At 42.7% G+C, this 12,972-nt stretch overlaps 1 protein-coding gene across 2 annotated transcripts in view; it reads right to left on the bottom strand.

The window, feature by feature from the left end:
* The window catches only part of grm1a (glutamate receptor, metabotropic 1a), a 54,539-nt gene extending 41,924 nt beyond the window's left edge, over positions 1-12,615 (bottom strand). For both annotated transcript variants that reach the window (XM_038304205.1, XM_038304206.1), the window contains exons 1-3: positions 12,529-12,615; positions 11,139-11,967; positions 6,725-6,974 (exon numbers count right to left, since the gene is read on the bottom strand). In XM_038304205.1, coding sequence (XP_038160133.1) covers positions 6,725-6,974; positions 11,139-11,844 — 956 coding nt within the window. In that variant the 5' untranslated portion in view covers positions 11,845-11,967; positions 12,529-12,615. The remainder of the gene's footprint in view (positions 1-6,724; positions 6,975-11,138; positions 11,968-12,528) is intronic.
* Positions 12,616-12,972: the final 357 nt, after the last annotated feature.

The raw sequence follows: 12,972 nt of genomic DNA, 5'->3' as shown, positions 1-12,972 counted from the left end.
ACTGCTGCAAGAACCGATGCAATGAGCATCCTTGCTTAATATTCCCCTTCTCTTGTGGTGTTAATGTAAATCAGAAAAGATGACTTTGGTTTTCTTCTGCATTTGTCTGTTTCCATCCCCAGCTACCTGTAGGTCTGTGGAATCATTGTTAAATTTGTTTGTTTTCTCCTAATCTCAAGTCCGGGCAATGTGCTTGCTCGTTAGAGTGCAGACATTACATTTTGTTTACCGAGCTTTTAGAAAATAAATATTAAATATCTAATGTATGTGTAGAGTGCATAAAAAAAAAAAAAAGTGGTCTCACAGTAACAAGATTTCCCCCATGTTTTTTTTTTTTTCTTAATGAGAATCACTGAGATTGAACAGAAAATAATCTCAATGTTCTGCTCTGGTGCTGGCATGGTGATGAGCTAAGAAATGTATTGAATTCTTTTAAAATATGTTAAAAATACTGGCTCTTATTTATTCATTATAACCAGCAAATCCATCTCAGTTTGGAAAAATATCTTTTCTGAAAATCAGTTTGAAATTGTTTCCACCTTCAGTGATATATTTTATACAGACATGAGATTTGTAACACCTACATCTGTCTGTCTGTCTGTCTGTCTGTCTGTCTGTCTGTCTGTCTGTCTGTCTGTATGTCTGTCTGTCTGTATGTCTTTCTGCCCGTCCATCCGTCTGTCAGTCCTTTGACTGAGGAGCTTAAAGGACCACTTGTTAGGTAAATGAATGAAGTGTGTTTAAAGCATTAAGCAATCATTAATAAAACATGCAATCAAAAAAAGTCAAGAAAACCTTGCAAATGGGAGACAAGATCTTCCACAGAATAACTCAAAATGCACAGTAAAGAATACTAGCTGGTCCATAATTTTCTGTTTTACCCAATGATCATAACACTTAGAAGACAATCTTTTGGTCGTGTAAATCCTGCAGAAAACAGATAAAACTTAAGGCTGGTTTATACTACGCTTGTTTCTACGCATGTGGAAAACTACTCGAGAAGATGGACCAGCTAGAAGAGCAAGGCGCGCAAGAACGCTGGGACCCTTTTTCCTCCTGTATTTCAGTTCTTTTCCACCTTTATGTCCCTCTGTTGTTGGACAAACTTGCCTCACCGCCTCGGATGTATCTAGACCCACAGCATGTTTGTGATTATCCCTTCTGTGTCGTGGCGTGGAATAACATAGTGCAGACCATGGTTCAATATTGGGCATAAATCAAAAATATCTGTGACGAGCTCACTGTGACACGCTGCTGCTGGGAGTATAACCAACCCTTTAACAGGTGAATGAACGAAGCATGTTTAAAGCATTAAGCAAACAAATCAAAAAGGCAAGATAACCTTGCAAATGGGAGACAATTTCTTTCTCAGCATAATTCAAAATGCACACTAAAGAATATTGCCTGCTCATGACTTTTCTGTTTTGTTCGATAATCATAAAACTTAGAAGACAAGCCTTTTGGTTCTGGTCATGTAGATCCTGCAGAAAACACATAAAACTTTGTTTTTATATCTTAGTAATCTTTGGTCATATTATCAATAATGCGAGGCTGTAAAGCAAGCTTTATTTGGTGATTTAATTAATGTGACCAAGGAGTGTTGGCAGTATGTATTAGGGACCAGTTAACACTTTGCTTTATTTGGACCAAAAACATCTGATAGGGTACTCAGAAATAAGTTGCTCATGAAGTGCAGACTAGGAGAGAAATTCTGACTCAACTTGTGAAGCTGCAATTAGTGGGTGTGTTCACTAACATGAGGAGATCATCCAGTCCACCATGGAGTTCACTGTGTGACCATGAATATGCACAGTATTTCATCGGAAGGAATCTATCGATATTCAAAAGAGAAATAAAAGATAAATACTACTGCCATCAATAAAATCAGGTGAAGGGAATAGTAGGCAACTGCTGATATATTCAATGCATATACATATTCATCATACACATGATTTCAAGATACATATCTAATTAAATGTGATATTTAAACAGCGTCACTTCTGACGAAATTTTAGGTCATTTTTTATCCTTAGTCTATTAAAGAAAATGCTTAGGATTTTTGTAAAACATTTTGTCAAATACTTCTTTCCTATTTTAGCCTAGTTTCTGACAAAAGACATCAGTCACAGTTTTTGTCCAAAAGGGTTTTTAATGAGAATAAAAAAAAAAAACCTTACAGTAACCTGTATCGGAAGCATCAGTTGTGAGATAAGCGCCTGACAATAGGTGAAAACTAAGAAAAAAACCCTCTTACAAAATGGTATGCTGTGATTGTTTATACTCTCCTTTTTCAACTAGGGCTGTTGAAATCTGGGACAGGTTCTCACAGCCAAATAACTTTCTACATATTAAAAAAGACAATGTCCGCCCATCTCCTTACTTGGCAAAAGTAGAGAGAGTAGAGAGAACAGTAAGGATATTCTGTACAAGAGCTGAGGTCAAATTAAGAGGTTAAATTAAAATTAGGCAATTAACCCTCCAGTAGAAAATCTGGAAATTTGACTTTGATTTTAACTGAAGTTAAAATATTGTATACCTTTTCATTGTATGAAATTCAATGTGCAATATGTAGCTAGTAACTTGTTGCCAGTTGTGATGACACCATGCATTTGGGCCAAATGATGGCACTAATACACTTTCTGTCAATTATTGTGCAACGGGGTCCTGGATTCAACAAAGAAGACACATTTTTAACTTAATTAGTTAGCTCTACACCTGGCCTTGACTAGCCTCAGGTCACTAGGTCAGTTGGCAAGGTAACTGAGTTTGACTCAGGGAGCCAGTATTAAGAAACACAGAAAACAACCAATAATAATAATAATCACGATAACATGGCGGCGCGGACGAGCGCAGCGGCTCCTCGCGCTCCAGCTAAAACGGTGTTTTATCGTCGTGTCCTCACGACTACAAGCGCACATATTCTCGGGAGTTTCTGCTCAACATTTGCAGAAACAAGGACTTAACTCCGGTGAACGTGGAAAAGCTGCGAGCCTACGGTTTGCTCCGGAGCCCCGCTCAGGCCCCGACTCCACAGCCAGCACCCAGCCCGCAGAGGAGGCGCCATGGCCGGAACCTCAGGCGGCAGAAGAGGGGGAAGCGCGGAGGTATCCGAGCTAGAGTAGCCGCTAAACCACATCGGCCGGCTATCCCGTCCATCACCCTGGCCAACGTACGTTCACTAGACAACAAACTGGACCACATCCGTTTACTCCAGACTCATTACAAGTCTCTGGGTGAGTGCTGCGCACTTGTGCTGGTGGAAACCTGGCTAAACAACAGCGTACCTGACCATGCTATCCAGCTAGCGGGGCTAACATGCTTCCGGGCGGACAGAGTGCTTGTTGAGGGGGGAAAAACTTGCGGCGGGGGACTGTGTGCTTACATCAACGACGCCTGGTGTCGTGACGCTGGGGTGGTTTGCAGACACTGTTCACCGCTGGGGGAGTTAATGATTGTCAAGTGCCGGCCATTCTACCTGCCCAGGGAATACACTGCTATTTTGTTAGCAGCTGTGTACATCCCCCCCAGCTCTGCTAACAACAAGAGTGAGGCCCTACAGGAAATCTACCAACAAGTTAGCATGCAGCTAACAGCCCACCCTGATGCTTTCCTCATTCTGGCTGGGGACTTCAACCAGGCCAACCCCAAGAGTGTGTTTCCACAACTACATGGACATGTTGACTTTCCCACAAGAGGTAACAACATCTTGGACAATGTTTACACCACTCAGAAGGGAGCTTACAAAGCCCTCTCCCTCCCCCACCTTGGTGCCTCAGACCACTCCACTGTTAGCCTAATCCCTGCATACAGACCGCTGGTTAAGGTGACTAAACCAGCCAAGAAGGAGATCCGGGTGTGGCCAGAGGGCTCAAGAGAGGCTCTCCAGGACTGCTTTTCTACCACTGACTGGAGAATTTTCAGACATGCAGCCACATACAATGACATTGTAGACCTCCAAGAGTACACAGAGACCGTCACAGCGTATATGTGGAAGTGCATGGACAACGTGACGGTCTCCAGAACCATCTCCATCCGGGCTAACCAGAAACCCTGGTTGACAGGGGACGTTCACAGGTTCCTGAAGGCCCGAAATGCTGCCTTCAGGGCTGGGGACGAGGCGGGCCTGAGGACAGCCAGGGCCAACCTGTCACGGGGGATCAGAGAGGCCAAGAGGCAGCACTCCAGGAGGATCGCCGACCACTTCAGGGACAGCAGAGACTCCAGAAACCTGTGGCGGGGCATCCAGACCATCACGGACTACAAGCCCCCACCGCAGACCTGTGACAACTCCCCCTCCCTGCTGAACCAGCTGAACGACTTCTTCGCTCGCTTTGAGGTAGACAACAGCACCCCAGCACGAAGGATCCCTCCGCACCCCGACGACCAGGTGCTGTCACTGTCTTTGGACTGCGTGAGGAGAACCCTCAGGAGGATCAACGCCAGGAAAGCCCCCGGTCCCAACGGGATTCCTGGTCGCGTCCTCAGAGACTGTGCTGCAGAGCTCACGGATGTCTTCACTGACATCTTTAACATCTCACTGAGACAAGATGTCGTCCCGATGTGCCTAAAAGCCACCACCATCATCCCGGTACCGAAAAAGTCGCCCCCCACCTGCCACAACGACTATCGCCCTGTCGCACTCACCCCCATCATCATGAAGTGCTTCGAGCGGCTAGTCATGCACCACATCAAGTCTGCCCTCCCCCCCAATCTTGACCCCTACCAGTTTGCATATCGGTGAAAACCACTCAACCGATGATGCCATCTCCACCGCCCTCCACTCAGCCCTCACCCACCTGGAGACCAGGGACTCACATGTCAGAATGCTGTTTATCGATTTCAGCTCAGCATTCAATACCATCGTCCCCCAGCAGCTCATCGGCAAACTGGTCCAGCTGGGACTCAACACCTCCCTCTGCAACTGGCTGCTGGACTTCCTGACGGGGAGACCACAGGCTGTTCGGGTCGGCAGCAACACCTCCAGCACCATCACACTGAACACGGGGGCCCCCCAAGGATGTGTGCTGAGCCCCCTCCTCTTCACTCTGCTGACCCACGACTGCACTCCAACATTCAGCTCCACATCTAAATCAAATTCGCAGACGACACAACTGTGGTGGGTCTTATCAACAACAACAATGAGACAAACTACTGGAGTGAGGTGAGCCGCCTGGCCACGTGGTGCCAGGACAACCATCTCCATCTGAACGTAGAGAAGACAAAGGAGATTGTGGTGGACTTCAGGAGAAGGCCTGCCCAGCACGCTCCCCTGATCATCAACGGTGCTGAGGTGGAGCAGGTGAGCAGCACCAAGTTCCTGGGTGTCCACATCTCTCAAGACCTGTCCTGGGACAACAACACCGCGTCCCTGGGAAAGAAAGCCCAACAGAGACTCTACTTCCTGGGGAAACTGAGGAGAGCAAGAGCCCCGTCCCCCATCCTGCACTACTTCTACAAGGGCACCATCGAGAGCATCTTGACCAGCAGCATCACCGTGTGGTACGGAGCCTGCACTGCAGCCTGCCGCAAGACACTGCAGCGCACCATGAAAGCAGCTGGGAAGATCCTCGGTGTCCCCCTCCCCTCTCTATTGGACATTTATCACTCCCGCCTCACCGGCAGAGCCACCAGGATCGCAGGTGACCCCACCCACCCCGCCCACAATGTCTTCACCTTGCTGCCGTCCGGGAGGAGGCTGCAGAGTCTCCGGGCCAGAACCAGTAAGCTCAGAGACAGCTTCTTCCATCAGGCAGTGAGGATGCTCAATTCCCTCCCTGCCCTGCCCCCCTTCGCCCCCCCATCCTCCACTATTTCCCCCACGTCAGGACTGCTACTCTATGCACTATTTGCACCATTCACACTACTGTTTACATATTTAATATTTTAATATTTATTTTATATCTTAGGTTTTTATTTTTGTGCTATGGCTCATTTTATATATATATATATATATTTTTTTTTTTTTTTTTATATATATATATTTTATTATGCACCGTGGGGTTGAGGGGATGGAAATTTCATCTGTGTTGTATGTTTACATGTAGCACATTTGACAATAAAGTTGAGTTGAGTTGAGTTTTTTGAACTGAAATTGGAGAAATTTCTGCAATCTCTGCATTTAACCCATCCCCTTTGGAAGCAGTGGACTGCCATCGTGGGGCACCCAGGGGTTAAGGGTCTTGCTCAGAACCCCAGAGTGACAATATGTGGGACTGGGGCTCGAACCCAGAACCTCAGGATTCTAAGCTCTATTCCCTAACCCCTAGGCCACCACTCTCCAAAATAAGCCAGACTAGGCATGAGTGATAACCCAGCTTTATGAAACAACACTCTGGTACTGGATGCAGCTGAAACAATGGACAAACATGTTTTTGTTTAAGGGTCCAATTCCATCACAGACCAGGGACCTTATTATTTATGGCCATGCAGTGAGGAAGTGTAATTGAAGATGCACTTCTTACAGAGGACCCACAGAACCAGGTAACCCCTCTATTTTTATATCTGTGACAGAACTGATAATTATTCAAGCCAGCCAAAAGCATTCCTATTCAGTGCTACTGATATGTGGTCTATTCCTACTTCGTTGCCTTGGTGACATGTGCCTTAAAAAGACAAAACAGCGTCTTTCAGTCTCTTGGTATGTTTACTGAGACTTGTCATCCAGTAAGACAGTGAACTGTGAATCAAAGAGGTGAAAAAAACATGCAGACACACACATCCCTACCTGCCAATAAGGAGGAATTCCCCATACACCCGAAGTCGTCTCATAGCCATCAGGAGACCGCGGACAGTCATGCCTTCGCAGAAACACACCACTACACGGGCTTTGGGTAGACGTTCTCGTAGTTTTCTCAAAAGGCGATCAAAGTGTTTCTCCCCAGCGTTGCTGTAGATCTTGTCCGAGTGGGCGATGCAAAGGCCCTCTTGAGAGGCCAGTTCCTTGAACGCTTCCATCCCGCTTTCCCCATAGTTTCCTGAAGGTGATTAATAAAATAATGATTATTGTCCCTATTTTTTCTACTAAACATATGTACTGTTACTTTTTACCCTGACAGAACTTGTTTATAGAGACAAGTAAATACAAAACCTTTCTTCTTCTCTTTTTGGTTACCCTTTTATTCAAGCAAGTAGATATCAGCTATAGATACAGCCTGTTTCCTCGTAATGGTTTAATTTATAAAGGGAAAAAAATACAATTTTCCATTGCACATTATCAACGTAATTTGAATGAGACATAATCATTGTTATACCTAAAGCACTGTTCCCAGCAGTCTCTCACTGCCTCAACCTTTGACTGACCCAAGGCTCTGATCCACTGATAATGAGAGTCAGAGCTGACTTGCTGCTGATTGCAATCAAGCCCAAACAGGGTGAAGATGACTGCCCTGGTTTAACTCTAAACTGTCCCAATCAACAGCCTAGCAAATCCGTTTCTATGTCTAAATCTTCTCTTTCCACGTTGACTGCAGTGCTGCTCTGAATTGATGAGAAAACCCGTATTACACTGGATTACACAGACAATCCAATCACTTGTAAGTGCTGTAGCATGTTCTTGCATTTGAACAGACATGTCATCATAGGGAAATTAGAAGCACCTCATATGGGAAAACATCTGTATTGCAGTTGAGCAATGGCAATGTTCCTGGAGGAACTCCGCACCATGCTCCTTTGTAAGGTTGAGGAGCAATAAGCATCTGTACATGGGGTCGCTTTCCATAGCTGCTGAAATAAACATCAGGGTGATCCATTTACGCAGTCACACAATGCGTCCATGTGTGGGTTTGCCAATAGTCCTTTGATTATATTTTCAATTGCCTCTTTTCATTCTGCTGCAGGTAAATGGAAATAATGCTATCCAATTATTTCACTCTCTACATCCCAGCTATGAGACGGGTGGGTGGTGGTACATTCGTTGACGCCCCACCATGACCACCAAAACAACAACAAAAAACGTGCACTAAGCATTCATCACCAGACAGATGATAATCGAAACAGGTAATTTATGCAATTTCACAGCTCTAGCTGTTGCCACAGGCAACAAGCTGCACTTATAACTTGTCTTGGGCGGTGGAGGGAGAAAAGTGATGTGCTAAAGCCAGTCGTGACCACAAATTCAGAGGTTATTAAGAGGTTATTATTAAGACCAAACAACCAAGTACAGTACATTGGAAAAGTATTAACACCCATTTTGTCATTGTGTATTTTCAAACTTTAATGAGTTTTATTCCAATTATATGTGATGGGAAAACACAAAGAGGCTCAAAATTGTGAAGCAAAGAGAAAATTGCTATATATCGGTTTGAAAGCATTTCAACATCCACAGCAGGATGCAGGTATAATAACGATCTATAATGTAAATCTGCTTTAATCTTCTACCAAATCATGTCCTGTGGTGCTTCATGATGCTGTTTGCTTTCTAACAAACCACTGAACCCTCTCAATAACAGAATTTTTTATACTGAGATTAAATCCGACACATTTGGTTCCATAGGTTGTTTTAGAGTTGCATGCCACACTTTTTAGGCAGACTTTTTTGTCTTGTTGCTTGAAATCGAACAGAAGAGAATTTAATTTTATTGTAATTACAATCGTCACAAGTACAAAGCAGTGTCAGGATTAAGGGTCTTACTCAGAGACCCAGAGTGGGAGTCTGTGGGAGTGGGCATTGAACTCAGAACCTCTGGGATCCAAGCGCAATGCCCTAACCATTAGGCTATCCCTCCCAAAAAAAATGCTCTCTCACTCTCTATATCACATGGCTATACTTTGCATGGTTGGTTAATCAAATTAAAGGTTGAATGCGGGGCAAACAAGAGTTATAAAACATTGCCTCAGTGACATCTCTAACATCTATGTCTTTCACAATCATAGGAGTATGTGATCATTTTGATTATTTCAGCAGAATGCAGTTTGGTGAAAAATACTGTGATAATGCTTTTTTTATGTTTATGCTATTACATTGTGACCCTATTTCTGATTTGCTGCAAATATTTGTTGAAAGATCAGATCCATGCAAACTCATCAGTGTCAGGTAAAAGAGAAATTGTCAATTAGTGTAATACAAATTATAAATTATGTTTGTATATTAATACCAAAAAATATTATTTTACTGTTCATTTCATTCAGTTCCCCAGAAGCATCAGATATCTGATGTCACCTGGATAGTCCTTCAGGCACTTTGCTTATCCCCCTACCTTTTATGTCATGCCAGCATTTGTTCATCTCCCAAATCAAACTATAATAAGACTTTCCAAAGATGTTTTACACTCCAGGCATGTCTAGAGTTCCTAAGGGAGAGATCCTGGTTAATGCAGCTTGTCAGTCATAATTTGGGTGCACATCACTGACTGTGTTTCACCAAGACTTTAATGAAAACCCACGGACATAATTCATTTCACAGTAATTACTCTGTCTACTCAACCCGTCTCTCCCTGTTATCTCCTGTCTCCACCATAACACACAGGTGAGCAGCTTGGGTTCAGATATAAGGGAACATTTTCAAAAAGCAAGGAAACTAATCATGATGTGAAAAGCTGAATTCAACTGTATTCAGGAAAGTTTAATGTTAATTTGAATTAATAGGCATCAGATCAAATTTGATAAAAACTTTTGTAATTATGAGTCATCCCTGTTTCAGTAAAACATGTATAAAATATTAAAGTATACAGGATTTTCAATCCTAAAGTTCTGAAACTTGTTTTGTAGACCATCCAAAGTTCACACCTTTTCCTTGGTAACAAACCACATTAAGTGTGAGGCCCGTAGAAACAATAGCTGCACTCTTTATACGCTTAGAGCACAGAAGTAGATGTGAATGCTATAACAAAGTGTGAGGCAAAGAGAGTGATACAAAGTTCAAATTTAAAAGGTAGACATAAGAGAACAAGTATGGTTGTTCTGGGGTCAGAGCGTATTTATATTCCAGTATGAAGCCCGAAGGACCTGTGAAGCCCCGGCAGAATGTGATCCTCAATATGTCAAAGTGTATGAGTTTTCTATAAAAGTCACAGCTAATAGGCTGTTGTGTCACTCTTAATGAAAGCAGTGCTTAATGTTATTGTTAATTGAAGATCCTATTAAATGGAAGCAGGTCAAAATAAATTAACGATTATTTTAGAGACAACGTGGTTCCTCAAACACATTGCTGTAATAGATTTAATCTAATAGATCTTAAGGTAGAAAACAAAGACACATATTTTTTTTTTTAACTGATGATGCCATAAGGACAGCAAGCTTTAGCCCTGATGTTGATATGTACCCATCTTTGGAAGGCTAAAGGAGTCACAACCAAGTAAACAAATGCATAAATAAAATAATTTTATACCAGAATTTAAATTAATCTGGGAATAAATAAATATTCAGAAGTTAGTTTGGATTGGAATAAAAAAATAAATGCATGCAAAACAGAACCTTATAAAGACCGATTTAAACAGCAACTAACTATTTTGTTTAGTAGAGAACAGATATTTTATTGACGAAGATTAATGATTATAAGGATTTTACTTATTCATTACTAATTTCTTATTAATAAAATGTTCTGAGAGATGTTCTTTCTTTTTTGAATTATGACTTTCTAGACCATCAGAAATTAGATGAGTCAGTAAATAGTGGAGCTAACACTTGTATAGATAATGCTGATGAGCTTAAAGTTCAGCTGATATGCAGGGTAGCCTGTCATGTGCTGGTTTGATACATTTCCTGGAGGACTGTAGCACAGAAATTTGAATGCTGAATAAAAACTTTTTACTATTTACGAATATTAAATTTTCACTGACCTTAAATTTGCCTTACATCAGGCATGTAATAGACGCTTTAAACAATCCAATTAGTGTGCTTGTTTTGTTGAGCGCTCGTTAACAGTAAGATTACATTTACAAATGACTCACACAGAGAGATCAGTGAACATGTGTAAGAAAGTCATAGGGGGTTACAGTGCACCATTAAAAAAAATCTCCTTTATTAGTCATATTTTTGCTCATTTAAAAAAAAAATAAGAAGAATTACAGTTGATTTAGGTAATCAGATATCATCTTATATATTCAATTATTAACTATTATTTTCTGGATTTAGACTTTTCGTGTATTTCAGGTTATTCTTATCTACAGGTTTAAAATAAAGGTGTATGCTTTTAGTCTCACCCTCAGTGTGAACAGCAGACACGTAGGTCCAGTTGTAACGCTTAACGATATCCAGCATGGCCCGGGCCTGCAGAGTGTCTGAAGGAACCACCCTCAGGAAGTACTTGAACAAAGTCTTGTCACTTAGGTCGATGCTTGTGGCTGAGTATGCAATCTGTGGGATGTTGAATAACTGTAACAGGTTTTGCACCTGAATGGCTACAGAGCTGGATCCGGGGCCAATGACTCCTGCTATGGGTTTTTTAGAAGGCGGTGGTTGATTAGAGGGGGTTCCGTCGATGCACCATTTGGACCCATCCTTATCGTCCCGAATTGAAATAAGGGAGTCCCGGATAAATTCAATGCTCTGTTCCAGGGCCACAGATGAATGCCAGCAAGAGTCTCGGATCTCACAGCCCAAGCTGATGTTGGGGAGCAGGTGTGGATCGGCGTTGATGCGGTCAAGCGTGTGGAACATGGCCTCCACCCTCTGGATACCATATTGCTCTCGGACGTCCCCGCACTTTCGCTCTGCCACCTTCTCGGCGGACGGCTGGTGGTGGACAGAGAAGAGGGCGCCAATGATGACGTCCCCATCCATGCGGGCCACGGAGCGGGACACGGCGCGGGGTACCGCCGACCTCTCGTGGATGCTGCTGCTGTGGGTGAGCACGAGGCACACGGGGAGACACAGGAGAGCAAAAAGACCCATCTTTACGCGTGCCATATCGTGCCACACAGCGTGATCCGTACCGAATCCGATGGCATATTATCTGCTGTCTATCAGGGCTTCCACGGTTATCTCTTCCATTACCTGTGAGAATAAAGCTTGGAGTGTATCCGCAGGCACCTGCAGGAAAAAAAAAAAAAAAACCCAAGAAAACTGTTGAGTTATGAAAAAAAGAAGGCTGCTAAGTTTATGCTCTTTTTTCACAGTGTCATTGAACAAGACTCTTGATACGTCTTTATTTTATTTATTTTTTATATAACACCTCTAACTATTGCGCCTGCTAAGTGCTGCTGCTACCAGTGTGATCCTTTAAAGAAGATATCAGAAAGCGGATTTCAGCACCACGGACAACGCGCTTTCCACACACGTAACAAGGACGTCCCTGGGACTGTTCCCTGCACGAATCATTCCATCAGAGCCAAACTCTTCCCCAATCAACCTAATCAGCGTATTAGTAAAACACTCCTTATCTTCAATTTTACATAGTACAGGTAAAAAAGCTTCCTTTCTAAGCTTTTCTTTTGTCTAGCTTATGTGTCTTTATTTTTCCCTCGTGCATCTTTTTCACCGGATATCGTCAGTTATTTATTTTTTCACCAGCTGATTTCTAATTATTAACAATGAAGCTGAACTTGTCAGTTTCTTGTATCATACGGATTGCTCTCTTGCATCAAAACTTACCTCAGTTTTTGGATAATGTCTTGTGCCTTCATCCGTCTTCTGTGGCGCGTGGTCCTCCTCGGTATTACTTGAGTTTCTCTCCCTCTCCCTCTCGCTCACCCAACTCTAAACGTGAAAACGTGGACCCCTCCAGTCCTCTGCACCCCGCTCTCACATTCGCCTTTTTTTTTTTAGAGGTGCCTTTGAGTCTGTATCTTTAAGAAGATTTTAATTAGTTTTACCTGAAGCAGTTCAAACAAAGAAAAATCACAGAATCTAAAAACCAGAATGCCTATTTTGAACAATATTATTATAAGCAGCCCATATCTGATTTTAATGGCTGGTCGGCTAGGACAAAATGCTTAAATGCATTAAATGTATGCTTTCTGAAATGATGGGAGAAAATAAAATGTTAGTTGTTGAATTAGGCTACTTTAGTTAGTAGATCGCAAGCAACTACCAAAA

This window comes from Cyprinodon tularosa, unplaced genomic scaffold, assembly GCF_016077235.1.
Source record: "Cyprinodon tularosa strain WSP-4 unplaced genomic scaffold, ASM1607723v1 ctg528, whole genome shotgun sequence".
NCBI lineage: Eukaryota > Metazoa > Chordata > Actinopteri > Cyprinodontiformes > Cyprinodontidae > Cyprinodon > Cyprinodon tularosa.
This window is presented reverse-complemented; position numbering and strand designations above follow the sequence as displayed.